Source organism: Anopheles gambiae, chromosome X (assembly GCF_943734735.2).
Source record: "Anopheles gambiae chromosome X, idAnoGambNW_F1_1, whole genome shotgun sequence".
Taxonomy (NCBI): domain Eukaryota; kingdom Metazoa; phylum Arthropoda; class Insecta; order Diptera; family Culicidae; genus Anopheles; species Anopheles gambiae.
In genome coordinates, this window is record NC_064600.1 from 14,673,009 (window position 1) to 14,700,271 (window position 27,263).

At 49.1% G+C, this 27,263-nt stretch overlaps 2 protein-coding genes across 3 annotated transcripts in view; one reads left to right on the top strand and one right to left on the bottom strand.

The window, feature by feature from the left end:
• LOC5666814 (monocarboxylate transporter 12) overlaps positions 1-27,263 on the bottom strand; it is a 132,450-nt gene that overhangs the window by 86,892 nt on the left and 18,295 nt on the right. The gene's annotated exons all lie outside the window — the stretch shown is intronic.
• On the top strand, positions 5,670-27,197 carry LOC1272391 (E3 ubiquitin-protein ligase HECW2). The gene is made up of 6 exons (XM_061642367.1): positions 5,670-6,804; positions 6,875-8,820; positions 9,805-9,971; positions 21,692-21,925; positions 22,361-22,630; positions 22,688-27,197. Exons 1-6 carry the CDS (start codon positions 6,372-6,374, stop codon positions 23,496-23,498), a joined length of 3,861 nt encoding a protein of 1,286 aa, XP_061498351.1. The 5' UTR covers positions 5,670-6,371; the 3' UTR covers positions 23,499-27,197.

Genomic DNA, 27,263 nt, shown 5'->3' on the forward strand with positions numbered 1-27,263 from the left:
CTGTCTTGTCATGCGGCCCGTTCTTGGAGTGGCTTGACTGGCTGGCTGGTTTGCAGTTTGCGCGCGGTCTTGCCAACGGTGCACAGGTACCAATAAATTGTTTATGATTATTGTTATTATTATTACAAGTTTTGAGCGTTTTTACCACCAGTATCACACGATGATTTTGAGGGGCGTCTCTCACACAGTTGCACACAACTTGGGGTGCTGTTGGGGCGAGAGAGCATACCCTTTTCCCCCCTTCGAGCATGCTTCTGCCGACGGCTATTAGTGCTGGTGTAAAGGGTGTATCGATCAGAGAGGAGGAAATAAATGCAGAAGAGCATATTTCGTTGACATGGGGGCGCGAATATTGAAAGGAAAATTTGTATTGAGTAGCCCCCGATGCTGAAAGCGTTTACTATCATATTAAAAGCAATAACTTTCGCATTAAACATTCCTGGGACTGGGCAAATGATTTTAATTATACAATCTCACAAATATGATAGGTTTCTGTTGTCGGGTTCAATGTATCTCTGTTTATGTATACTAATGTAAGTTCACCATCTTTAAGTTACTTTATCATCCTCTTCACTTTGCTTGTCATCATTAAAGACACTGCCATAATTTCTATTGCGTAACCAACGCGACACACGGCGGCGCGGGAATGGGGGTTCGACCAGCGTCCGGTTTTGTAAGGGCCGGGCGCTTGTACCATTAAACTATCGCGCTGCTCCGTTCTAAAGCATTTTTGTAACGAACAGTATCGTCTCGCTTGCTACGCAACCGTTTTTGATGATTGTTTTAACGATTACCGACCATTAACCTTAGCTTTAATGCGCGTTGGAATCTATTTCTGAGCTCTTTCCCTAAAACAACAAGCACAACAAAAAAATACATTGTCTTCAGTGTCAGGTTGATAGCGATTGTGCGAATTTTCCATCCGCTTCAGATCCGTTTTCAACATAGAAAAAACCTCCCCACATTGTGGGCCGTAGTAAAAAACATAAAAAAAAATGTTCGCCCTTTTAGTAGGATAAGAAAAACCTGCTGATAGACCTGCACCCGTGACACAGCGAAAAGGTGCTGACATGTATACAGCACGGTACGGCGCACCGTCTAACGTGAGGTGACGCTGTGGTGAAGTGATGATTGAACGGTATTTTCATAGCTGCGTATGTGTTTGTGTGCGTGTGCTGTTTGATGCATTAACCACAGGAACCGTGCTTACCGGTGACGGTCGACAAAAAATAAAAAAAAAATAAAAAAGGGATCACCAAAGGGGCAAAAGGATTACACGCCAGTTTAGGCAATGGATCGAGGGCTGCTAAGGCGTTTTCTAGCCACCGCGGAAGCGTCGAACAGAACCAAGCTGAAACGGGACAGGCCCCGGCTTCGATGCAGCCGGTTGGGCACGAAAGGGTTGGTCTGACAATATTTGTCACTTTTATGACATGTGAAAATAAACCACACACAGTTTACACAAAAAGGCGACAGTGTTTCGCCACGTGGGATGTGTCATGTTATTTTTTTGGTCCCGCTGCTGGAAAGGTTGTGAGTGATACATAAGTGATACGGTGAGAAAACACCGACAACACTTTTGTGGTTCGAGTTTTTGGTTCGGGTGAGGTTATTTATTTTTTTAGTACATCGGAGGACCTTCCAAGCAAGAGCTGCTCGTACACGTTCGATTCCAAAATATCTTGGAGAATAAAAAAACGACCTTCTAGAAATATCGATTAGCGTTGACGTCATGTACATGAGACATTGACATGCTCGGTATCGGTACATCAGTGCATCCAACATCCGACACAAGGCTTTTAAGTGCCTACACAAGTGCATAGGAACTACCATCTTCAACATCCGAACCGGTCGCGGATCATTTCAGCTTGATGCATACGCCTATCGCGAAACCTCGATCCGATGAACCGTAGCAAACAGAGTAGTCGAGCAAAGCACCGGGAATGATTGAATATGAGAATCCGATAAGCAAGCAGTTTTTTTATGATTATTTTGCTGTGTGCCTTGCCCTGCTCGCTTCCAAGCCTTACAGTGACGTTGCCAAAAGATCGTCGGTTCCTCATGGTGCTCGTGTCTTTCGTCGTCATCCAGGCGTTTGGGCAGGGCAAGGAAAAGAAAGCGGAAAACTCAGAAGGTGCAGGTACGGGTTGGGTAACCTCAGAAAAAGGTCCATTAGAAGAATTTGTGTGCGACTTTCATCAAGCAGATTGAGGCCTTTTGGTTAGAAAAACCTAGCCTAAGTTCAACCTATCTCTCTGGGTAGGTAGGGGCGACGAACAAGAAACGTAAAAAACAAGCAATCCATTGGGTAATTAAATTCCCGCGTTAGAGTTACTCCTTCCCGCCGGTGGAGGGTTTATTGAACTTTCCCTTTCGCAAAGGGTGGAGAGGACCGCACCAGCATTGAGAATGCCGCAGGTGAGCTTAATGGCAAACTCCACGTCTTCCCCGTAATGGGCGTCCCGGAGCTGACCATTTACAACGACATTTTAATTAACCGTTGGCGCCCGTTGACCATCAGCTCGAATCGACCAGAGACAGTATACGGTAGGGAAATTAGCATAAAGCCAAAACCGCAAAGCTGGCTGCAATTACACGCAAATCGGATAGCACAACAACTTCACGACAATGTTAGGGTGGAATAAAAAAAATACAATTAAAACACAGATGATTGCTCTATCACCGCAGATGCATGCGAAGGTTTGATGGGCATCGTTTGATGACGTCTCATAGCGCGTAGGACTGAGATACGCCTAAGTGCTCGGCATCAATTCTGTGCAACTTTCGCCAGCTTACCGGAATCAAGATGCGTCCTCTGACTAGGAATAGAGGTGCTCTCGTCTCTCTGGATCGCGTTCGAGAGTTTCATGTATTTGAAGATTCCGACAGCTTAACCTTCTTAGTCGTTCGACTGGAGATCTACTTCAGTCTTATCTTCTACCTCAATGTACTAAATAGTTTGTGAGTTGAGTTTTGATGACTTTCTGAAGTAGACAACTGTCGAGGTCCCAATGTCTTGAGGGCGCTCCCAGTGGCGCTTGTTGGCTGGCGTCCAGACGAAGCAAAGCCTCCAGCATGCATAAAATGGCAACCATTAAAGCTTAAACATTAACGATGAGTCTGCTGATGAGGACCCCCTCCCTCTCCCACCCGTAGCGTTCGCTTTCTCCCCACAAACTCCACACGCTTTCTGCGCGTGCGATCACTATCACTATGGGAGATTGGACCTTCGCCCGATCAGGCCCTCCCCGTGACCCGATCCTAAACCACTGCCGCTGATCAAAAAGTGGACCCCTGACCTGGCTGTGCGGCAGGCCTGGCGGCGGCTAATGATAAACCCATCGGTCAGGTCAGACCAGCCCGGCATGAAAGGTCATCGCCGGAATCGAAATTATCGCCGCAAACAAACAAGCGCGCGCTGTCAGATCAACATCAATCAAACGAACCAATGCGATCGGATCGGAGAGCGCTTTTCGCTGATTGTATGAATTTTAGCTTTTTTTTGTGAGGTAGAATCGTGATCGGGAAATGGCGCACGAGCTGATGAAAGTGAGATGCAATAAAACAACCAGCTGGTTGTTGCAATCGATCCAGCAAGGTTTGCGGGTGGTACGACGCCCGCTATCAGAAATGTTTCGATGTAAAGATAAACAGTACGGATACGGATTCTAATTATAGTTTGTATCAGTTATTGCTGACATATTGAACTGGCGAAGGGTGGTCCGGGAGCAGCGGATGTAGAGACGTGGGAAGGAAAATCCCTGGCCATTATTGAGCGGGGCAAAGGGGGAATTTCGTGCCACCATGTGGAATGCCCGATATGGTGTTTACATAAAAATAAGATGCTCCCATTGCGGTACCGTTTGCGTGTGCTAGAAATAGATTCCCACGTAGGTACGCGCAGCCTGTGTGTCGGTTGACAATTGCATACAGTGTGCGAGTGAGTGGAATGCATAATAAATTATGTGAGAACATGCTAAGGCAGGCCTCGGACCTCAACCTCAACAGCGGTAAATGGTCGAATAATCTTTGCAAAGTAAATGTTGTATTGCGTAGAGTAGTTAGTAAGCATTGCAGCGAATTTTCCAAACAGCCCGAAAATAGATGTATGTATTTTTCTCATCGATTCAAAATCTCTTTGGCTGATTGATTGATGACGATTGAGTATGTGTAAATAGACAATACTGCCTTTACTATGGTGAGGAACAGCGATGTCAAAGTTATGTGGTCTCGCGGGCCAACATGTTACCTGAAATAGTAGCTGGAACCACAAACTATTTTTTTTATCAGGATCGTAAAAAGTTATAGAAATTGTACATTGCATTTCTAGGAAACGAAAGAAATCATTGCATAGAAAATATTTTGCACTAAATATTCAATTGTTGTAAAATACCAGTACTAGGTAATCTTATTTCTCTATTATTAAACTGAGCCGAAGGAGCCTGTTCAAGCCCATCACACTCTGATAGGCAGGATGTATCATTAAAATAACGCTGGACAACTTATTCCCTTAACTTCCATTTATATAATTACCTAATATACCCCATATTTTGCTCACTGATTTCAAAATAACTTTTTATAGAACATTCGTGTCTAATTGTAATTTAATTTCATTGTTTGTTGTAAAGCAAACAGTGATTAAAATTATACAAAAAAAATTCCACTGTTTTACCCCTCACTTTAATTACAACCAACCTGGATCCAATAAAGGAGTTTTGGCTCTGGTTTAGTCATATATTTTCTGATGATATTATTAGTCGGTCTGGTGGTACAGTCGTCAACTTGAACGACTTAACAACATGCCCATCATGGGTTCAAGCCTCGAATAGACCGTGCTCCCATACGTAGACTTGAATATCCTGATATGGGCAAATCGATATATCACTGAGAGCCAAGAAATTAGTGATTCAGGTTAAGGTTTTGATCGACAACGGTTGTTGTGCCCAGTTGTCTTAATTCAAATATTTTTCAGAAGTTTTATAGATTTTTTTTTAATCCGATAGTCAGAATGGCATGGCGGTGTATTAGAATCAGTTAAACTATTCAGTTCAATCTATCTAAAATTAATCTAAAATTGACTTAAGCCACTACATTAGTGAATTAATCTAAAATTGACTGAAGATTACACTTGTGAACCTTTTAAAATGATTTTCGAAAAAATTCGATTTTGATGAAATTCGACAAAAAGGGATATTTTTTAAATTTAACAGTTAAGATGTCAAATTAGTACAATTTGTTCAAGGAAATGTCAAAGTAACAAAAAATCGCATACATCGGGAAATACCTGTAGGTATTGCGCAAATTTTGCACGCAAATAATTCAAGAGAAAACGAGCAAGAAAACATGCAATGAAAAGTAGATATACAGACATATCTCCTCATTGACAATTTTGACCAAAGTCCACGGGAATGGAACGAATTTTACGTGTCTTCAACATATTTATCAAAAGTAATAGAAAAAAAGCAGAAAGCAACACAAAAAGCTTCGAAACTTTACGGATAGCCCGTGCGTGGTGAATTTCCCATTTTCACCACCCGAACTCCACATCTGAAGCTTTCCCGCATTTGCGCAACAGCAAGCGCCCTCTGGCGAGTAAGCTCAAAAAAATGACGCCCCGCAGCAAAAGCAGGGCGAAATTTGTGTCAGCGAAACGGCGCCAGCGCGAGCGAAACTGCAAAACGTCAAACAGGAATTAGAACAGCAATAGCGACAAACCGTGAGCTGTGAGGGGGGTGGTGCAATTTTCGTGCTTTGCAATTAGCTGGTGCAAAACTGGAGAACGATGCAGTTTTGCGTACCGTGAGCCTGAACCGCCAGCCAAAAACCGTGTCGGTGCTTGTTCGGGGCGGCGTGTGCGACCCCTTTCACGCCCACCAAGACCGTAGCGACACAAACAAGCAGCAGGAAGGGTGTGCGGAAGCAGCAGCAGCAGCAGCAGCTGTCGTGGTGGTGAAAGGTGTGAAAGGTGTGTGGGGATGGGGGAAAGTGCGTACGGCGGGTAAACAGACAAAACGTAAACAAATCCGTCACCGTCTCCGGTTCGTCTGCCCCGTTGCCGGCTGCTGCCTTCCGTCCGTCAATCAACCCGCAGCTCTGCCACAAACAACAACAGACAAACAAACAACAAAAGTAACAAAAGAAACAAAAAACAATCAAATTTGCAACACCCTCCCAGTTCCAACCAGCACAATCAAACTGAGGGAACCGAAGCGATGGGTGTACGGGGCGGCAGGATGAACCGGGACGGTTGTGGCTGTAGTTTCTTCCCTCCGAGGCACGCACGGAGACAGTAAGAGCGAAAGGGAGAGCGTGTCTGTGTGTGTGTGTTAGTGATTAGGGGAGTTAGAAATAGAGAAAAAGAGTGAAGCAGAATGAGCTGCGAACGGGAGGGGGCTGGCGATGAGCCGGAAGCGGCCTGTCCCCGGCCAACCGCCAACCCGCCCGGCAAGGAGCCCGAGCCGGAAGCGGACCCCGAATCGGAACAGGACGGGTTGGCAATTGGAGGGCAATCGCACCAATCCGACGGCGAAGACGAGGACGATGATGACGAGGAGGACGACGAAGAGGATGATGAGGAGGAGGAGGAGGAGGAGGAGGAGCCGCCAGAGTTGCGCGTGGCCGTCCAGCAGGATTTTCCTCCGACGCCGTACGAAGAGTGTTTGGATCTGAAGATGTTCGAGCTGCGGACCGAGCCGGCGGGCGAAGCACAGGAACCGACCCCGGAACGCTCCGAAGAGGACGAAGAGGGGGAGGAGGAGGGTAGCGGTGAGGTGGAGGCAGATTCGGTCGATAATTCCGCCGAAGGTAACCGCCAACCGTAGCGAATTGTGATTTTCGTGCTTTAGCTCTAATCAATTTCACTTTCTTCTTTAAGATAACCTCCAGCCCGAGCCCGGTCCAGCAATTGTGCCATCCCCTTCCGCCACCTCCCTGCCGGCAGCCACTTCCGGTGTGCGGCGTAAAAGTGAGCAACCGGCGAACGGTGCTCCCGAACCGCCGGACGTAGTGCCCGACGAGGAGCCGACCCCGAACGGCACGAAAAAGAAGGTCCGCCCGAACCGGCTGTCCCCGGAGCGGGCCGGCTGCTCGCGCAAGAAGCAGTTCTGGATCGAGGGCACGGCCGGGACCGGCGGCCACCGTCCACTCGAGCGTTCCTGGCCGCCGAAAGCGCACCGCCCGTCGCCCGGTCGGCCGTTCCCCGGTGCGACGACACCGGGCGATGGATTTTCCTTCGACATTATCGATATGGACGAACAGCAGCAGCAGCAGCAGCAGCAGCACCGCCACCACGAGGAGGTGGAAGGTGCGGTCGGTGGGCAGGAAATGCCCGATGCCGAGGGTAACCCGGTCGGGGGTCAGTCGACGCCACGCCGCAGGAATCGGCGCCCGGACAGGAACGGGAACGATGAACCGGACACGGGCGAAAGTGCACGAGCGACCGGTGCCGGCAAGCAGCCGCTCCGCAAGATGGTGGGGCGCAGTGGGGCGGACGAGCACGAGGTGGCCGGCGCCGTGCGGCCCCATCGGCCGCTGGCCCGCACGCCCTCGAACGGGCGCGAACCGCGGTGCCGCGAGTACGGCCCGATACGGCCACTGCCGGTCGACTACACGGCGGACGCATCGGTACACACGGCGCGCAGTCCGGCCAGCGAACCGGGCACACCGGGGGACCGCTCGCCCGACCAGCCGCAGGGTAGGAGCGCGCCCCAGCCCCGCCAGCTGACGCGCGTCGGCGGTGGTCGGGCCGGTTCGGAGCTGGTTTGTCCACCGACGCCGACCCATCACGCTCGCCGCAACCGGGCCGGGCCCGCTCCCTCGGCAGCACCGCCCGAGCACGGCTTCGGACCGCCGGAGCTGCGGCTCCATCGGCAGCAGACAGCGCCGGACCAGCCGCCGGAGGGTGGCTTTGGCGAGCAAGAGCCCCCGCCCGGCGAACCGGCAGAAGGTGCCACGGTACGGCACGTGCCGAGCATGCGGCTGCCGTCCATCCCGGAGCGCACGCGTGCCATCCTGGCCGAGCCGGACGAGCCGCTGCCGCCCGCCTGGGAGGCGCGCATGGACAGCCACGGGCGCATCTTCTACATCGATCACGCGACCCGCACCACCTCCTGGCAGCGGCCGGGGCCGCTCGGCACCTCGGCCGTGCTGCTGCCCGATCCGCACCGGCAGCAGCTGGACCGCCGGTACGCCTCCATCCGGCGCACCATCTACGAGCACCTGCGGCCCGAGAATGGGGCCGCCCCGTCTACCTCGTCCACCGGGCCGGTGGCGACCCGCTCGCGCTCGAGCTCGACCGGCCGCAGCACGGTCGCGCTGCCCTCCACCGCGGGCTCGTTCCATCCGGCGCTGCTGATGCTGTGCCGGTCCGACTTCTACTCGATGCTGCACACGAACGGCGACGCGATCCAGCTGTACAACCGGAACGCGGCCCTCAAGCACATGGTGTCGCGGGTGCGGCGCGATCCGGGCTGCTTCGGCCGGTACCAGCACAACCGCGACCTGGTCGCGCTAGTCAACTGCTTCGCCCAGCCCGCCCAGGAGCTGCCGAGCGGCTGGGAAACGAAGCTCGACCAGAGCGGGAAGCAGTTTTTCATCGATCACGTCAACCGGCGCACCTCGTTCATCGATCCGCGGCTGCCGACCGAGGGCCCGCGGGCACGCCACCATCGGCCACCGGTCGGCCCGGCTGCCCTGCTGCTGCCACCGGCTAGCGGCCCCTTCCCCGATGAGCGACCGATTCCACCGCCCCGCCCACCCGGTACCCTTTCCCGGCTGGCGCACGTCAGCTCGCCGGAAATTCCCGTCGCTTACAACGATAAGGTAAGTGTGTGTTTGGTTTCAGGGGGTTACAAGTTAGTTTCGAACGTAAACATTGTTATTCACCGCGCGCAAAATGTTATTCCACATCGATCTGACATTGAATTTCCATCATAATAATTTTCAATTTCTACTGCATGATTTTCAACACTTTAACGAGCTGCTGCCTTCGGGATTTGAAGCCGCATCGCATCACCCGTTGTTAGTTGAAGTGTTGAAAATCATGCTGGGGAAATTAAAATTTATTACCAAGGGTTCCAAGTCACCTTCCAATGTGCACTTAATTACAAGGGTTTCAAAGTCAGTTTCAATTGTAAACGTTGTTATTCACCGCGCGCAAGATGTTACAGGGTTTTCGAAGTCTCTTTCGAATGTAAGCATTGTTATTCACCGCTTGCAAAATGTAGTTCCACATCGATCTGGCATTACATTTTCATCATAATAATTTTTAATTTCTACAGCATGATTTTCAACACTATGTAATGTGTTGAAAATCATGTGTAAAATTTCATTGTGAAGCACATAAACCATTTGACAGCTGTTGAAAAACATCTTGGAGGCGGTGAATAATTATATGCACATTCGAAAGTGACTTGGAAAACCCTGTAATGCTCATCAATCTGATATTTCATTTCCATCATCATAATTTTGAATGTCGTCAGCATGGTTTTCATCACATAACAAAGAACTGGCAAACTGAATCCAGCTTGAGATGTGTTGAAAATCATGCTTAAGAAATTAAAAAAATATTCTGATGGAAATGAAATATCAGATTGATGTTGCACACGGTAAAGAACAACGTTTACATTCAAAAGAGACTTGGAAACCTCTGTATGGCCTAAGCGGGTTTCTGTTAAATTTATAATTAAAATTCACAATTTGCAAATGTAAACAAAACTCCGCCAAATTATTAAAAACTTGCTTTTAATCACCCTTTCTCATGCCACGTTTCCGCTCCCTTTCCCTCTCTTTCTTCTCCCGGCCCAGGTGGTGGCCTTTCTGCGCCAGCCGAACATACTGGAGATACTGCGTGAGCGGCACGGAGCGGCCGCATGCTCCCGCAATCTGCGCGAAAAGATCAACGCCATCCGGGTGGAAGGTACGACGGCGCTCGATCGCTACAGCCACGACCTGGAGCTGACGATCCTGCTCAGGTGGGTAACTGTTCAGTTCGCGCTACCGTGCGACCCATTTGCAATTTGCCATAGTGTAAACATCCGGCCGGTGCCGGTGCACCGCCAGCGGCCCGTTTTGCTGAATAAGATGCCCATCGGCGGGGACAACAAAGTGCCAAACGATCGCGGGTGCTGGATGGGTTTGGGAGGTTGGCTTGCACACACTCACTGAGCGGTCGGGATGCAAGCTGATGCAGGAACCCTTTTCCGGCATATACACGACAACACTCGCCGTCCCCCTACCGCAGGAATGTGTTTACAATTAGGCATCGCAGGGCATCGCGTAAACAATCGTCGACGGCCGGCGAGAATGCAGAATCGGAAGTTGATTCGACGCGACCGAGGAATGTTCCACTATGCGCTTTTGTCGTCCCCGGCTTGACATTGCCCGGGCCCGGGGATAGGTCATTTCCCTCGACTGCAGCGCTGCAACAGTGGCGCGGTCGGTTTTAAACGATACTGACGCCTTGAAGGAGCGTCAACACTAACGGCGCGGGCATGACATTCGACACCCATGCGGCTATTACATCCTCGCTGCGTAATTGTTAGCCCTCTCCTACATGATGCGGTGTGTGTGTGTTGTTTCAAACACCCACTTGAGCTCAGAGGAACATGTTTTGCTGTTTGTAACATACGCTTATCTATGAAAGCCTTTGTATTTTGGTCGTCAAACATGTGGTTCAAATAATATCATTGCAACATTGTCCGGCGAAAAAAAGGGATCAGAATGCGTTCTAGTCAAGCACGTCGCACTTTGGTGCAGGATAGAGCAAGTACCAAAATTATCTTTCAAGTGTGTTGAAATTTGTTTAGAAGATTGAAGAAAAATAAGTGCAAGAATGCACTGTAGAAGGGGAAACTCATGCGATCGGATGAAGGGAACAAACTATTTTTCAATAAACTCCATTGTTTGTTGAATTCCAATAATGGTATACGATGAATGCAAAGTGAACACGAAAAATAATCGTAAATCAACGAACGTTCGTACGGGAACGTATTGCACTTGTACGCCACAGTGTATCGTTTTTTGACGGTCAACATTATTTTATACACGAACTGAACTACGCGAGCTTAGATATTGGGCTCAGCTCTCTGAACATTTTTGCTGACAACTTCCTTAATCAATAAGCAACAAGCTGAAGGACCAGCAAACTAGTACATGAGCTGCACAATATCGATAATAGTAAGCAAAAATAGTGAATTATTATTGCCTCATCTTAAAAATGGATGTAAAAAAAAAAATACCCTCACACACAGGATGCACATGTTCTTTGTATGCGCGTGTTCTTCACTTCTCGCTAAGGTCAGGTAATTTTTTTTTTTGCAAAAAAGCTTTTGTTCCCCATAAACATTTAGGGGAAAGCGGGGCAAAATGACACTCTTAAGGATGGAGGAAGAGGCAAAATGGACCACAACATTGAACTTTAGGCTTCGGATTAAGCTCCGCCATCTAGGCAGAATTGCAAGGATAGGGATTTAAGTGTTGGTTTAAAGTGTTTTGTTAAATATTTTTGTAAATTCCATGAATAATTTAATAATTCACGTGTTGTCAGTAACTTTTCTTATCGATAGAGTATACATACAGCAGAGTTGTATTTATATCGATCATATATATATTGTAGCGACCTTTGCTTGCACCTCAGACTCATAATGTGGCTCCTGTCAAAATAAACCAACCATTTTGCCCCATACGAAACCTTTTTGCAAAATTTAACCTTCAAAACTTCACAGTCAATTAAAATGCTTACTTTTTTCACGTAAATTATAGATAAAAATGAGATGTGCATGGATTTTTTCTTCTTTGGAACAACAACTGTTGCTGGACAAGGCCTGCCAGTACCACTCACTACTAGTGGCTATCTGTGACTTATTGATTACTCATAGTCAGTCCTACGTATAAGAGCCCGAACCTTTTGCGGATTGAACCCATGACGGGCATGTATTTGAGTCGTGCGAGTTGACGACTGTACCACGGGACCGTCAATACACACATCCGTTTTCTTCTCTAATTTTTTGCTAAATTCTTACGAAAATTGATTATCGAGACGGTCAAAATAAGATCGTTTAAACCAATTATGTTATTTCATAATTAATTCATTTATTTATCAATCTTGGGTTCATAGTGTGCATCTAATATTATATTTGATGTTTTTCAACCATCAGAAGTCATTGGTAAACGTTAATTTGCCAATTGTACAGGTGACCATTACGCTCCACGCAACCATTTTGCCCCGCTTTCCCCTAGATTGGGCGTTGGTTTTTTTTTCACCAAAGGTAAAGTTAAAGTACCGTATTTAGGCGTGTATAACGATCCTCCGTGTATAACGACCCCCCCCCCCCCTGAAGAATTATTAAATATTTTTGATAAAAAGGTTTTTTACTTATAATTATTTTTTTTCCAAATTCATATTAGATTTTGTGAATGCTTTTAGTACATGTCAGTTTACCTTCGGATGGTTTGGGGATTCTGAGCTTTAGTTTTTGACCTCATGCTTGAGTGGTCCCTTTTTATGAACTAGAATCATCAATTTAAAGAACCAAATCAATGGGTTCCTCACTGTTCAAACCGCTTTAGTTTTTCCTTACGCCTTTCCTAGGCATAAATCATTGCTTTTTCTAGTATTATCTTTGTGGACACCCATGTTATGCAGACTATCGTCGTTGGTAATCGAATGTGGCGTCTCAGGTGTAAACGCAAAGCTTCTACTCATGTAGATATAATGACCGGCCTAATCTGGTTTTGGTCTTTTCGACCTAAAAGGGGGTCGTTATAGACGCTAAAATTTTTAAATTTAGTTTTAAAAGATACTTTTTTGCTTCTCAACTCATTCAGTAAGAGTCAGTAGAGCCAGGGAACTCGTATCGCTGTAAACTGTATGCCACAAAGGAGCACTTTCAGCATTTTCATTTCCGTTAAGCTGAATGTCTTCAACTTGCGAAGAGATCCTAAACTCAAGTTGAAACACAAGTAAATATCTCTCACACAAATGCTCGATGCTCGGTGTGAGGTCTAGGCCAAGTTGTGTTTCTTTTTTCCAAAAAAGATGATTCTTCAGCCAGCAAACATTTATCCTAGGCTGGTCGGAATTTGTTTACGAAAGGTTCAGAAATAGTGAAGTCAGTAGTTCATCGTTCAAAAAAAAAAAAAAAAAAACTAAAATCAGAGTTAATAGAGCTCGCGTAGCAGAGGCTGTTTCCTATCCCACAGCAGCGTATCCAATCGCAAAATTACATTTCCGTTTTGCTGAACGTGTGATCTTCGGCCTGTCAAGCGATCCAAAAACGCATCTTGCACTATTGAAGCAATAGTGCTGCTCGCCAGAAATAGTGCGTGACTATTCGCTCACTTGAAAGCAATATAAACAACGCCCGCCCAGCACACGCCCGGACAGGATGCTGCGTGTGTGGCGGCAGCACCAGTCAGGGCCAGGCTTTATCTTTTTAATTACATTTTTGTGAGTGCAAAATATGCTTTTTCCAGCACATAAACATTCGCCCTTACGCGCCGGCCGGAATTTGTCGTGGTACGCTACTTGCGCGCTCCACACCATGCCTGTCCACTCCCCGCCGCAGCAAATCAAGCGTCAGGCGTGTTCGCACCAGTCGCAACCGTCGCGCGCGCATCGACCAAGCCGAGGGCGAATGTATCGCGCGCGCCACAGTGCGGTATCAGTCCGGTGGTCGACTTGCGAGCGTACGGACGCGCGTTGAGCATCGCGCGGGCGCAAGAAAAGGGAAAAACGCCGAAGGTTTTCGCGGTTGCCCGCTTCGAGGAAGTCGCGAAGTAACTCACGCGTGTTGTTGTTGTGTCGGTTGGTGTTTTCCGTTTGTTTTGCTTTAGATTTTCGCAGCGGCGGTGGCAAATGTGTGGCTTTGTTCGATCGTGTCGAGGTCCTTTCACCTGCAACAAGTGTTGAGTGTCGTGTCTACCTTGTGTGTGTGTTTGTGTGCATATGTGTGTTGGGAGTTTTGAGTTTTTCGTGAAGAGAACGCAATCAACCAAATCAACGCTCAAGCAAACCAACCAAATTCACAGCGTGACGAATGCGGCTCAAATTAAAAGTGTCAGCCAGCGAGGCACACACACACACACACTCCTGCTTGCATGTTGTGTCCCGGTTGTAAACGAGTGACGAATCGTCGGTGCTGCGAACGGGCATCGCATGCGAACCGCGTCGCGCCGGGATGAGTTAATCCTCGGCTGTGTGATTAAACCCTGCCCGAGCGCTGGTGTTTATGATCCGGAGGGCTCTTTACGATCCGATCGAAGCAGTTAATTGCCGGGGCAAACGGCACGCGTCAAATCTGACTCATATGCTGCGATCACTTCCGATTCGCTGATGTCATTGATTTGTTGTGGATTGGCGTTGCGAATCTTCGCATCGCTCTTCGGGCAGCTCTCGCTCGTTGTGTTGTGAAGTTGAGGTGAAGTTGAAGCTCAAACATCAAACAGCTTTTGCAGCATAAACCAAAAAAAAAAAAAAAAAACTATCAGCTCCATCAATCTTACCAAAAACCAAAGCGCCTTTTTTGTCCAAAAAACGATTCCTCCCGATGAGGTGTACGTTAATTCCCTGTGAAAACGCTTTCCGCCCAGACGCAAATGTGCAAAAGTGCGTCATTTGCGTTCACCCCTCCCAGGCGGTGTTATCCTGTGTTATGTTGCAATGGCGCAGCATTCTCCGGGGGTGCCGGTGCCTGATAGTAGCAGCGGGAAAACAGCTGATTCCAGCCGAGCGAGAGGGGGAAAATGTAACGTCGCATTAACGATGCGGCAGTGGTGCGGTGCCAAACGGCGTAATATAGCAGGTGGATAAAAAAGGGCTGGATGTCCTTTCCTTTCTCTCGCCGTATTTTTGTTTTTATCACAACTTGAATAAGCGAATGCGGTGAGAGCGAAAGTATCAACCAAACGCTGGACACGAGTGCTGGAATTAAGCAGTGTTGAAGGAAACGGTGAATAAATGCAGCCAATTGCGTTAACATCGTTCGAGCATCAGCTGAGAGGCAGGCACACGCACTCAGTAACCAAACGAAGCATAATTTTGGGTGTGTGAGTGTGTGTGTGTGTGTGTTTCTATGTAGCATAACAATGTAACCCTGGGCATAAGGGGAAGAACCAATAGAGAAGAATAGCAACAGCAACAGCGAAAAACAACTGCTGTTGGTCGGCAAGAAGAGGGTACCCACCGGAGCATGGAATCTGGGTCGTATGGGACGGTTCGCGACCCTTCCCTGTTCTCGCTCGCTCGCTGTGCTGCTGCATTCTCATCAAGAGATCGATGAACACATACACACACACAGACACACATCCGGAACAAGGGTTTTGGACGAACGCGGGCAACTTGGGCGGAGAAGACGCAGAAGCAGAAGATGATGCAAACCAGCGGTAGAAAAGGTCGTCCGAAGGGTTCACAGCGTCGCAAAGAACGCGAAGAAGCAATCGCACAGCACCGAAAAAGCCTCCCGCCCCTATCGATGTTTCGGCGTTACCCCCAAATTGCATATCTCCTCCCTATCGGGAGCGACTATCACAACTTTCGGGAAGGTTGGCTACGTTCGCCTTGCGCTCTGGGGCCTTGGGTCGAGGTCTGGGACATCTTGAGGAATCCCTGGCAAGAGAGTGGCAGCTATCTATATACCCATCTATGTTGACACTCATCCGCCACCCCGATAAAACCCGCACCCTTGGACGGGGGCCGCATTATGCTCTTGGCCGCCCCTTGGCTCTCTTATCGCCCTCCACCGTCCTCCACACTAGCTATCGAGCCACAATCTGGAAGTCAATGGCATTGAGCACGGGGCGGGTCGGACTTATCGGGAGTTGGATGTGTGCGCGCAAAAAAAACGAGGCAAAACCCCATATTGCTCAATGGTTCTTGTGCTTCTTGAAAACGAAAGGTGTTGCCGGTAAACTGGACGGAATTCTGTAACATTTGGCGCAAAAACAAAAAACAAAACAAAACAAAAATACAATTTTACGCTTATTGCTGCTGCTGTTGCATAAAAACCAATTAATTCGCCTGTGTTCTTGTTCAGAGCCGCTTACATTGAAGAATTTGGCGAAACGCTAGTAACGATGGTTCGTGCACAGGTCGTGATCCAAGTAGGCTCCGTGTTGGGGTAGCACCCAAGCTTGTTCTCAGTATATGTGCAACCTTTTGTGACTTTCACACACACAAACACACACACACACTTGTAGCAAATATTGACCGGATATCTCGAGATTTCGATCTGCCTATAGGGGGGGGGGGTTCGTTTCTTTCAACTCTTTTTATGTTGATGTGGCTGCATTTTGGAGAGCTCAAAGGAGTCTCCAATTTGATTGAATTTAGGCATCAAATTGATCTACCCAATCAATAGCCTAAGGTGTTTTGGGTTTGGGCTTTTCCTTTCGGGTTCTGTTGCCTGTTTTTTGTTTCGCTGGATCGAGGGACCGAGAATGGGAAAGTTGCACACAAAAAAAAACAAAAACTTTCTTCCCTTTTACAGTAACACAGAAAAGGTTAAATTGAGTTTCGAGGCTCAGGATTAGCAGGGCCTAAGCGACGACCTTACAAACAAGGGATATTATTATGGTTCTTGTTGTTGTTATTGTTGTTGTGCCCATCTAATTTATTGCTAACGTCGTAGACCCGTCTTCTGTCCTCGAAAGGTGTACCACGTTTCGTGGAGGCATCGGACGAGATTTGCAAATGCGAACGCGAACGGGGCCGCAAAACCGTCGACCGTCGCTGTCTAGTGCGCCCGATCGGAAAGATCTGATCGGCGAGCGCGTGTTGTCTTCCGCCTATGAGCGTCGCTGTCACGCACAGACGCTGACCAATTAGCTAATTCTCCCCACCCTTCAGCCCGTCAGCTCCCCTACTCCCCCCTTTGCAACCACACTTCTGCTTGTAGAGCTCTTTATATCTGCATCCAGCACCTGTGAGCGACATCATCTTTGTCACCCCGGGACCGACGGGGTTCACCTTGATTGGGTGTGCTGTGTACCGTACGGAGACGGTTGCAAATTTCCGTTGCATTTCGCATCGGAAGGACATCGGTGCCGCGGTGCTGCTACCGTGTGCGAGCGCCCTTGACCATCTACACCGGTACGGGAGGCCGACAAAGTGGCCCAATCATCATCAGCAGCAGCAGCAGCACCATCGCTGTTTGCTTAGAATGCAGGTGTTCTAGGGTGCTTTTAATCGCGAACGCTCCTATCGCGAGTGTCTGATTGTCTAGGGTGACGTTAAAGTGACCCCCGGAAATCGTTTCGGACACAAAGAGAGTTGTCCTGATTTCTCAAGAACTACCACCTGTCAATATCGATGCTTAATCGTGATATACGCGTCAATATGTTATCTTGCACTTGGTACGATGCGCCGTGGACCGATTCGTGCATTCCAGGATAGGGTGTGTAAGTGTTAGAATGGGAGAAGAAGAAGGAGGAGAAGGAGGAGGAGGAGGTGGATCACCTTAAGCGTGTGTGGCGGCGCTAGTGAACCGAACCGGTAGTGTCGGTACGGGCGCCTGTGATCTGGGCAAGAAGCTAACGGCAACCGCTTGCGGGTGTTATAATTAAGTGCGAAACATTACGGCTGTGTATTATCGGACGCGTAGAATATTACGCACGCTCCGATGCTTTGGATAGTTTTACTGCGTGCGCGTGGGCGTATAGTGTTGGCTGTTAGCGTACCGGGCTGCATGCCGGTGCCGTAGTGTAATCGTCAGGTCGTGCGAGCGTACAAAATGCGCGGTCGTGCACGTGTGTTCAAATCTCACATAATGGCGTGCTGCAGTAGAGCTTGAGGGGGAAGTTATATTACGCGGATGACTTTTGGATGACTCTTTCTAAGTATACAAGGGTTTATAGGTCGAATAAATCCACACATGTTAGAACAATCGTTTGTTTGGAATAAACTGAATTATTAACCTACGATTTGTTAATCAACAAAAAACGTCTGATAGTGGAAGACTATAATGTCCAATTTAATTAAGAGGAAACAACCGTCGATTTTGATTGCACAAACGTCAGAACTCGGCATGGTTTGTTTTGCCCGAGTGCAATATTGGATTTTTTTTACGATTCTCTGTATTGTGTGGCTTTAATTGCAAATTAAACACAGCGTAAATGATACTGTTTATGTGGGTGTGTGTGTTGCACTAAATGGGAACTTTTAGAAAGAGCAAGCGTTGCACAATGTTTTAGAGTTGTAACGAAATGTTCAACATTCTTTTTGGTAGGAGATTTTGCTGGTAGTTCTTCAAGGTCACCTCACTTCACCTGCCAACATTGCTACACAACCGAGAGCAAGAGAGAGAGAGAGAATGAGAAAGAGAGCAAAAGGCAAATGTCTTCCATTTTTGTTTGTCTCTCTGCCTCTCTTCGTGTCTCTCACGCGTAGTCTAGGGGAAAGAAAGTGCCAAAAGTGTGTGCGACCTGATGGTTCTCCCTTTAATGAACTCTCACTTGTCTGTAGGACGGGCCCCATTGATACACTGACATCCATTCAACCTGGGCAGCAGGTGCGAGATGATGTCAGCGCAGGGGGAGCCTGCCCGATGGGTGAAGCGAAGGTAGGGAAGCTCATAATTACCCCGCAAGCCGGCATATCGTTGCGGCAGCTGGATGGATGGCGATGGAGGCTCGCGATCGCGGATGCATAAATTTCGCGCTCCCTCTTTTTTTGCGCTCTCGGTTGTGCGTTTATTTACACATGTTGTGCCTCTTTTGCGCTGGTTTTTGTTGTTTGTCTGGTTTGGTCTTTTTCTGTGTGCCTCTTCTTTTGCCCGGAGGGTTTTGTGGTTTGTAAGTGGCAGGATAGAACCCGCACCGGCGACGGTTTGCGTTTGCGAGTTGTGTACTTTTGCTAATTTTTCGACAATACCAACAACCAGCGGCGGGCTGGACGCGATTCCTGACCTAGGCTGCTGGTGGTGTTGTACTGTTGGGTCTGTTGGTGCTGTTGATTTTGCTGATTGTTTGCGCTTTTGCACGGGGGTTTGGTTTCTCACGCAGCGGGATAAAGAAAACTCTAAGCACAGTATTAGCTTACTAAGTATTTGTTTGCAAACACGCGTTCTCATCTCAACAGCTGGAAAATAATAATAAAAAAAAAAAAACATTCGCACACGGTGAAGTGGGAAGAAAATAAAACAAAACTCAAAAGACGGGGAAAAAACCAGAACTCGAAACAGGAAGAAAAGTTCGGAGGATTGTTGCTCCCGCGACACCGCTCTGGATGGCGAAACGTACGAACAAAGTGGTGATACCGTACGCAAACAGCGGCCCATACACAGGCACAGGGTTTGTAGGCCGTTCGGTGAAGCGTCCGGGCGCTTCCTGTTTCGCTTGACCTCGTCCGGCACGCGCGGGCGGGTGAACGATGCGCTGGCGGCTAAGATGAGTGTCAGCAACTGTGCAGAGGCAGCGGCGGCGGCGGCGGCGGCGGCGGCGGCGGTGGCGGTGGCCCGTCGACGTCGAGCGTTGCCAAAAGGAGCGATGACGACTCCTCCTCCTGTATTTCGACCAGCAACCAAATGTGGTGGTGGTGGTGCTGGCGAAAGACGAGTCAGGGGAGGAAGTGTAACGCGGCAGGAAAGTGGTGGTGGCAGTGGACGAAACTATCGCGTCGGCTTAGCAGCGGCCAACAACGCCGGGGCCAGCGCCGCCGTCCTGAAGCGGAATGCTGCCGACGGGATAGATCTGTGCTTCAGTGAGGAAGAGCAACGGCAGGAGGTGGAGGAGGAGGGAGTGGTGGACGACGAACATCGGTCTCGTGCGGCGGCGGCAGCCGGTCGTAGACGAAGATTCCCGGCCATTGCGACGACAGTGTTCCGGCCACTCTGGCGAGCGGTAGGATCAGCGGTCCGTGGCTTTTCCGTATTGTTTTCGGTGTAAGTATTGTGTGCGGTGTTTGTTTGTTTTTCTTGACCTTTGTTTGGTAAGGATACAGAGAGGTCAGGAAGCGAGCAGAAAAAGAGACCTGTGTTTTTGAAAATAATTACGATCGTTAGCGGACCCTACCACACCCGCGGAATTGAACTCACGACCTTGAACTTAAGAAGTCTGCGCGCTTGTGCACTACACCACGGAAGCGTTCCGCGTGCGATGCGCTATATCGTGTATAATAAGCAGCTGTGCTGCTGATAAGAGCAGCCCGTCCCGTACGGTAGTGTAAATTATTGTCAGGTCAGGCATCTCCCCTATCACAATCGAAGGGGGGAGGGAGGGGAACAAAAAGGTAAAGGTGTGTCGCATGCAGATGCAAATAATTAATTATTACAACTGTCCTAGGGCTGCGTGAGCCCTGCCGGTCCAGCTGGTTGGTTCGGGCCTTCCGCCAGCTGTCCGGCAGGAAAAGTGGGTCCTTGGGTCGGATACCCCCCGTAGACCAACTCTTACAGTGATGTGCAGCAGATGCATGCGCACTCTTTCCCCCATTGCTGTTGTTATTGTGGGGTTTTTGTTCCTTCTTTCACACTCGCAAAATGCTACTGTACTGGGAAGCTGGGATAGGTGTCAAAAATAGCGAAAAAAAAAAACAAAAAAAAACACGAGGCATTCGCGCATACTTTGCGTCGCATAGCGAACTCCGGGCGCCATTAAAAACTGTAAAACGACACGACAGGAGACAAAAAAAGAGCGATAAAAACTAACACACACACACATATATATACATACATATATTCACAGAAATGCGCCCTCCAAAGAACGCTCGTAAAACCCAACGTCGGTCGGTTGGTTGGTATGGTCATAAAATTGGAAATCTCGCTAGCGGGAAGAACTTTTGATTTCGATCAGCGTAACAAGTGGACGGAAGGGTGATGGGACTGTTCCCGGGCGTGAAAGAGAAGGTGGGAGGGGGTTGTGCAAGGTGTGGAAATAAAATAATTGGATACAGCCACTGTGTGTGCGCGCGCGCGCGCCCGCTTTTTGGAGCCTGTGAGATGCCTGCGGACCTTAACTGTCGTTTTATGTCGTTCACTTTGATTATGCTAATTAAACTTTGGGCACCCGTTTTCTTTTTTTTTGTTTTAACTCGTTGGTTGGTTTCGTGCTGGAAGTGTGTGGCGTGCGGGGAAGCGTTTGGGGTATTTTTTTATTGCTTCCCGATCGATTTTTCATCCCATAGAACGGGTGTTCATAGAAACAAAATTAAAAAAAAACGGCTACGGTGACGTCATGAAGTGGCAGCAGCGATTGCGAGCGACATCTACACCGCGGTAAAGCAAAGCAAATTGCAAATGTAATCGTATTTTTGTTATTTTTCCTCCCTCCACTGCAGCGGCTAAATGGAAACAGTTTTCCTGCTTCCGTGCACTTGGTTCACTTGCGGCAGCGCTGTCCATTTACTACTGTGTGTGCGTTTTATATGTATAAAAAAAAGAAAAAGGCAGCCCACGATTTGTCCGGGTCGTCCTCAATCACGCAACACACACACACAAACGGCATCGCGGTACAGCCGCTTTTGCAGCCGAGCCGAGTTCGTTTGACATTGACATTGGCCCGGCATTTCCGATGCTAGTGGCCGGTTTCGGTCAGTTGGCTCAATACGACCTACCTTCACGCGGCAGTACACCCGTGCGACCATTTCCCGCTCTCTTCTTCAAGGGACGACGCAGCGGCACCACAAAGAAGCTGACAAACCGAGCTTTGAGCGTGAAAAACACATATTTATTGCTATCTTTTGCTCTCTCTTTCTCTCTGGCAGCCTGTTCGAGGACGAGGTGATGACGTACGTGCCGCCCCGGGCACGCAGCCCCCCGGAGCCGGGCACCTCGGCAGGATACGGACCGTGCGGTGGGCTCGTACCCGGCGGCGCGCTCAAGCCAGGCGGTCGGCACGTCCAGCGCGCCCCGATGCGGCGCGACTTCGAGGCCAAGCTGCGCACCTTCTACCGGAAGCTCGAGTCCAAAGGCTACGGTCAGGGCCCGCACAAGCTCAGGTAAGGTTCCCTGTTTTTGGGACGGATGGGCAAGGGGGAATGAGGGGAGGGGTTGCAAGAACTGCTATAATACTTTCGAAATTGGCTATTGGTGTTGGGGCGGTGTGGGCTCTGCGCGCGAAGGTCACCCTGGTTTGTTTTTGTTTTTCTCGTGTGTGTGGGCGACCGGACCGGCGTGTGTGCGAGGACCGAAGCGAGGAGCTTGTGATAGCGCACACACACACCCACATACAGGGGTCTTGGTCACGGTAGATCGCGCTTCGCCGCGTTCATTAAGTCGGTATAAATTGGAAATGCAAAGCGCGCGGACAACCTGCGATTGAACGCTGAATTGTGGGGCAGTTGGGGCGCGGAAGACAGAAAGCAGAACCGGGTGTACCATGGCACAATTAATGATCCAGTACCATCCTGCTGCTGCTCCTTGTACCCTGCTAGGCTGGAGGTGCGCCGGGCCCATCTCGTGGAGGACGCGTTCGAGCGCATCATGGCGGCGAGCCGGCGCGATCTGCAGCGCTGCCGGCTCAACATCGTGTGGGACACGGAGGACGGGCTAGACTACGGCGGGCCGTCGCGCGAGTTCTTCTACCTGCTGTCCCGCCAGCTGTTCAGCCCGTACCGCAACATGTTCGAGTACTCGGCGAACGACATCTACACCGTGCAGATCGCGCCGGAACGGCCGACCGATCGGGACGACATACTGGAATGGTAAGGCGAATCCATCTACCGCTGTTAAAACATATGCCTAACATGCATCTTTCGCAGGTATCGCTTTGCCGGCCGCGTGCTCGGCCTGGCGCTCGTCCACCAGTACCTGCTCGATGCGTTCTTTACGCGCCCGTTCTACAAGGCGCTGCTCCGACTGCCGGTGTCCCTGTCCGATCTCGAGTCGCTCGACAGCTCATTCCACCAGTCGCTGCTGTGGATACGGGACAACAACATGGACAACTGTGGCGAGCTCGGGCTCAACTTTACCGTCACCGAGGAGCGCTCGGACGGCACGTCGATCGACATCGAGCTGAAGCCGAACGGGCGCAACATTACCGTGTCGGAGCGGAACAAGCGCGACTATCTCGACCGCATCATCAAGTGGCGGCTGGAGCGGGGCGTCCTCGAGCAGACCGAGTGGCTGGTGCGCGGCTTCAACGAGGTGGTCGACCACCGGCTGGTGGCGGTGTTTGACGCGAGCGAGCTCGAGCTCGTCATTTCCGGCACGGTCGAGATCGACGTGCACGACTGGCGGGCGAACACAGAGTACCGGGGCGGCTACCACGACACGCACCACGTCATCATGTGGTTCTGGGCAGTGATCGAGCGGATGAGCAACGAGCAGCGGCTCCGGCTGCTGCAGTTCGTCACCGGCACGTCCAGCATCCCGCACGACGGCTTCGCCGGGCTGCGCGGCTCGAACGGGCTGCGCCGGTTCTGCATCGAGAAGTGGGGCAAGGCGAACGCGCTGCCCCGATCGCACACGTGCTTCAATCGGCTCGATCTGCCGCCCTACCCGACGCCGGACGTGCTGTACGAGAAGCTGGTGCTGGCGGTCGAGGAAACGAACACGTTCGGCATCGAGTAGAGAGGGTACGGAGGCGCACGGGCCGAGGATTGCATATTTATAGCTTATTTATTTTACCTTAGCGTCCCCAGAAAAGTGTTAACCCATTTTTTTTTGCGCACCCCGAGGCCGTTTGCTTGGAGGTTTGTTTTCCGAGCGGTAGTTTTGTTGTTGTTTATAGTCTTGATTTTTTTTAAATAGCAAAGCTGCCCGTCTACGGCACCACCGTGTCAGTAAAGTAGTACTAAAACAGGGAAGCGTTTGATTCAACGCAAATAGGGTTTTTTGTTGTACTAGCAATAGGCAAGCGATACTGGCGGCTGCACCCGCAATGGCACTCGCGTACCGTAAGTCAGCGTATTCTTCGCAAATGTGCCATCGATTTGCCGGCAGACACACCGGTCCTCCTGCCCGGATGCTCGGCGACAATCGAAACTGTACCAAGGACTGTGCGCAGCTTGTACAAGTGTCTTTGTTTTGCTGCTACACACACACACACACACACAGAGCATCGGGATGCATCGCTCCCGGAGTTGGCTCCACCAGTCCGAGCCCGGCAGGCATCGTTAGCTGGAGACGTCAGGCGCTAGCGTCATTTTATCGTCCTGCCTGGGGTTGCTTTCTTTGCAACAGAAGCTCAAACAGCTCGCTCGCCCATCCCCCAACGCTGCCCGCCGGTGCCATATGCTGGCGCGTTGCGCTGCATCATCCCCATTAGTCGGGCCTTTCCGCCTTCCAACTCGCCAGTTCAGTGGGCGTGTGTGTGTGTGTGTGCAGCATCATTGTCATGCTTGTTTTCACTTGTTCACTGTCGCCGCGTTAGAAGGGCGAACGAGGAGCCGAGTCCCGGGACCGGGGACAGCATGATATGTAAATGTGCACCAAACCGGCCATCGTAAGCATCGTAATTAGTTGGTACAGGCTAATCGAATCGAGCAAGCGGGCCCGATGATAATTGATAGAGGGTGCTTTATAACGAAAAAAAAAAATAATAAGAAAAAAAACCGTTTCCCTGTAATCACGGCCTAGTAGGGCAGCGGGCCAGCAGGGCAGCAAATCGCCGTGCAGTGCGATATAGTTAATTTTGCCCTCAGCGTGTCTATTTTGTTTTGGCTGGACAGGGTTAACACATGGTGCGCTTTTGCTCCGCCTTGTTTTTATTACATTATTTTATTTTGTTTTGAGCGTTAGATTAATTGTCACAAAAACGAATGCAGGCATTTAGCTCTTAAAAAAACGACAACTCTATTGCAAATCGGCCAGGTGTGCACAGATCGGGGGAACTCCTAAAGGAAATGTAGCTCGCAGCAGGGGAGCTTGAAAAAAAAAAAAATACTAGACTCGTAGTTGATATAGGTGCAGCTTTTGAAAAGTAGAATATGCCAATTGACACGTACGCAGCGTAGCGATAAGGCGGTTAGGATGGCACTAAAACACTCGCGCAACTTATTACTTATTAGCAGCAGGAGCACAACAAGCAAAAACAGTCAAGAGAATAGAATAGCATAGAAAGGGCGAACTAGGCTGACGAGAGTCGTAAACAGTGCTGCGAAATGTCATGAGCATCACGAGATGTTCACCAACGAAAATAGTGAACATATCCGTGGTTGCTTGATGCTCATTGTTGATACTCAATGAAAGTGCGTCATGACGCATGCCGAACGCGACATAGCATAGCATAGTCATGACTTGTGAACAGTGCTGACAAATGCCATCGTTTCAGTCACCAACAGTCATGACTAAAAACGACGCTCAAATCAGCTCACGTTCACTACTGAGATGATCAGATGTGAGTCTCAAACAGTTGCTGGATCAATCACATGCTTGGTGGCATTTTGTTGAGAACCCAACTCTTAACTACGACATTTTCTGGCGGTGTTAATCACGTCATTCTTGGAATATACTTGCCGTGCGGTTCCAGTAACAAAATGAGCATGCTCTGTCTGTCTGTGTTTTGATTGTCTGCCGGGTCAAACAGAGAGAGAAAGTATGCTCATTTTGTTTCTTGGAACCACTCGCAAGCACCGCATATCTCCTGACTATCGTGGTGCTCATCGACAGAAAATGTCGCGACCAAGTGACTGACCAAGAGTTGGTTGTACACAATGTCACCAAGCATGTGATGGTCGCAACTACTGTTTGAGTCGCACCTCTGATCATCACAGTAGCGCTCGTGAAGCTGACATTATTTTGTTTCAGTCGGAATTTGTCATGACTATGTTAGTGACATTTTGCAGAATTGATCACAGTAAAAAAAAGTCATTACATAGTGACTGACCAAACGATGGTCGCAAAAATGGCACGAAGCACGCATTGATCACACCAAATCGTTTTGAGTATCACCACAGATTATCGCAATTGAGTACGTGACGTTGACATGGATTTTGTTACAGTCAGCTTTATGTATGACATTGGCGGTGACATTTTGCAGCACTGATCGTAAATCTGAAATCAAAATCTCAACACACACATAAAGACGTATAGCACCTCCGCTGATGGTCGATCGGAGCACAAACGGTGTCCACTTGCGGCCTGACTGTGGTGTCATTCCGAGTAGATAGACTAATACTAACACCACGGCATAAAAAGGGGCTTAAAAGGCAACCGTGAGACAATTGGGCTAGCCAGATGTACCAAAGGTAGCCACTATTTCGCTTACTCGCAAATTCGAATTCGCGAACCCCCGAATTCGCAAATACACTCATACACAACACACACATTCCGGCTAGCTTTTCCGCGCATTCTTGTGCTCACGAAAAAAGGGGGTTTAGGATCGTTTTTTGGCCGGGCGCAAGCAACATCATAATTGCTCGGTACGCCCAATCCAAAACCACACGCGACTGTATCGTATTTATTATGCCCTTTTTTGTTGTGGCTATAAGTGAGTGAATATTGACAACGTTTCTGCGAGCGAGTAAGAAAGAATCTTCGACCGCTGAAGCCTCGCCAAACAGCCAAGAAACGAACAACCATACTATTAACGTTACCAAGCGATGTTCACCGAACCGAGAGTGTCCAGTATGTAGACTTAAGCAGAGAGAGAAGAAAAAACACACGCGCCAGTGAAGCTTTGAAGCCAAGTGTTCGAGTATGATGAGTTTCAAGTAATTGAAATAAAAAGAAAAAAAAAACACATACAAGCTTGCAGCGGTAAGCATCGAGACGGACAGGGACAGACATACCGATGGGGAAAAGGCTAGTGATGCAAAGTGAGAACCCGTAAAGTCGGGCGGCTTTTCACCGCCAGCAGGGGATGTGACTGCAAATGTGCTTGCCCCTTCCCTGAGTCTGATAACAGATGCAGCTGCACACACACACACACACTCACACACACTAATCTTAAGGATTATCCGCTGCCGTTCTCCCCTTGAGTAGGTCCCCAACCGCATGGAAAACTCTCTTGTTGGCATGGACAATGTCAGAAAAGGATATGAAACAAACCAAGCAAAAAATGGCATTAGATCAGGAAACAGTGTATGTGTGTGTGTTTATGATATAAAACAGCAAACAAAAAATGTATGAAAAATCAAACATGATGAGTGCAGGAGGATAGCATAAAAAAAATACAATTTTTTTTGCATAAATGACACCGCTAAAGACACTGCTGATGCGATGCGCGCGTGGTGACAACGCGAAACAGCACAGCAGCCGCAGCATACGCCCGCGTTACAACAAGATAATAAACATGCAAATTGCTTCGAAAAGCTATGGATAATAAAAGCCGCGCGCATGTGTTGGGTTGTGTTTCGCCATGTTTTGCCACCTTCGATGCATTCGAAAAGCATT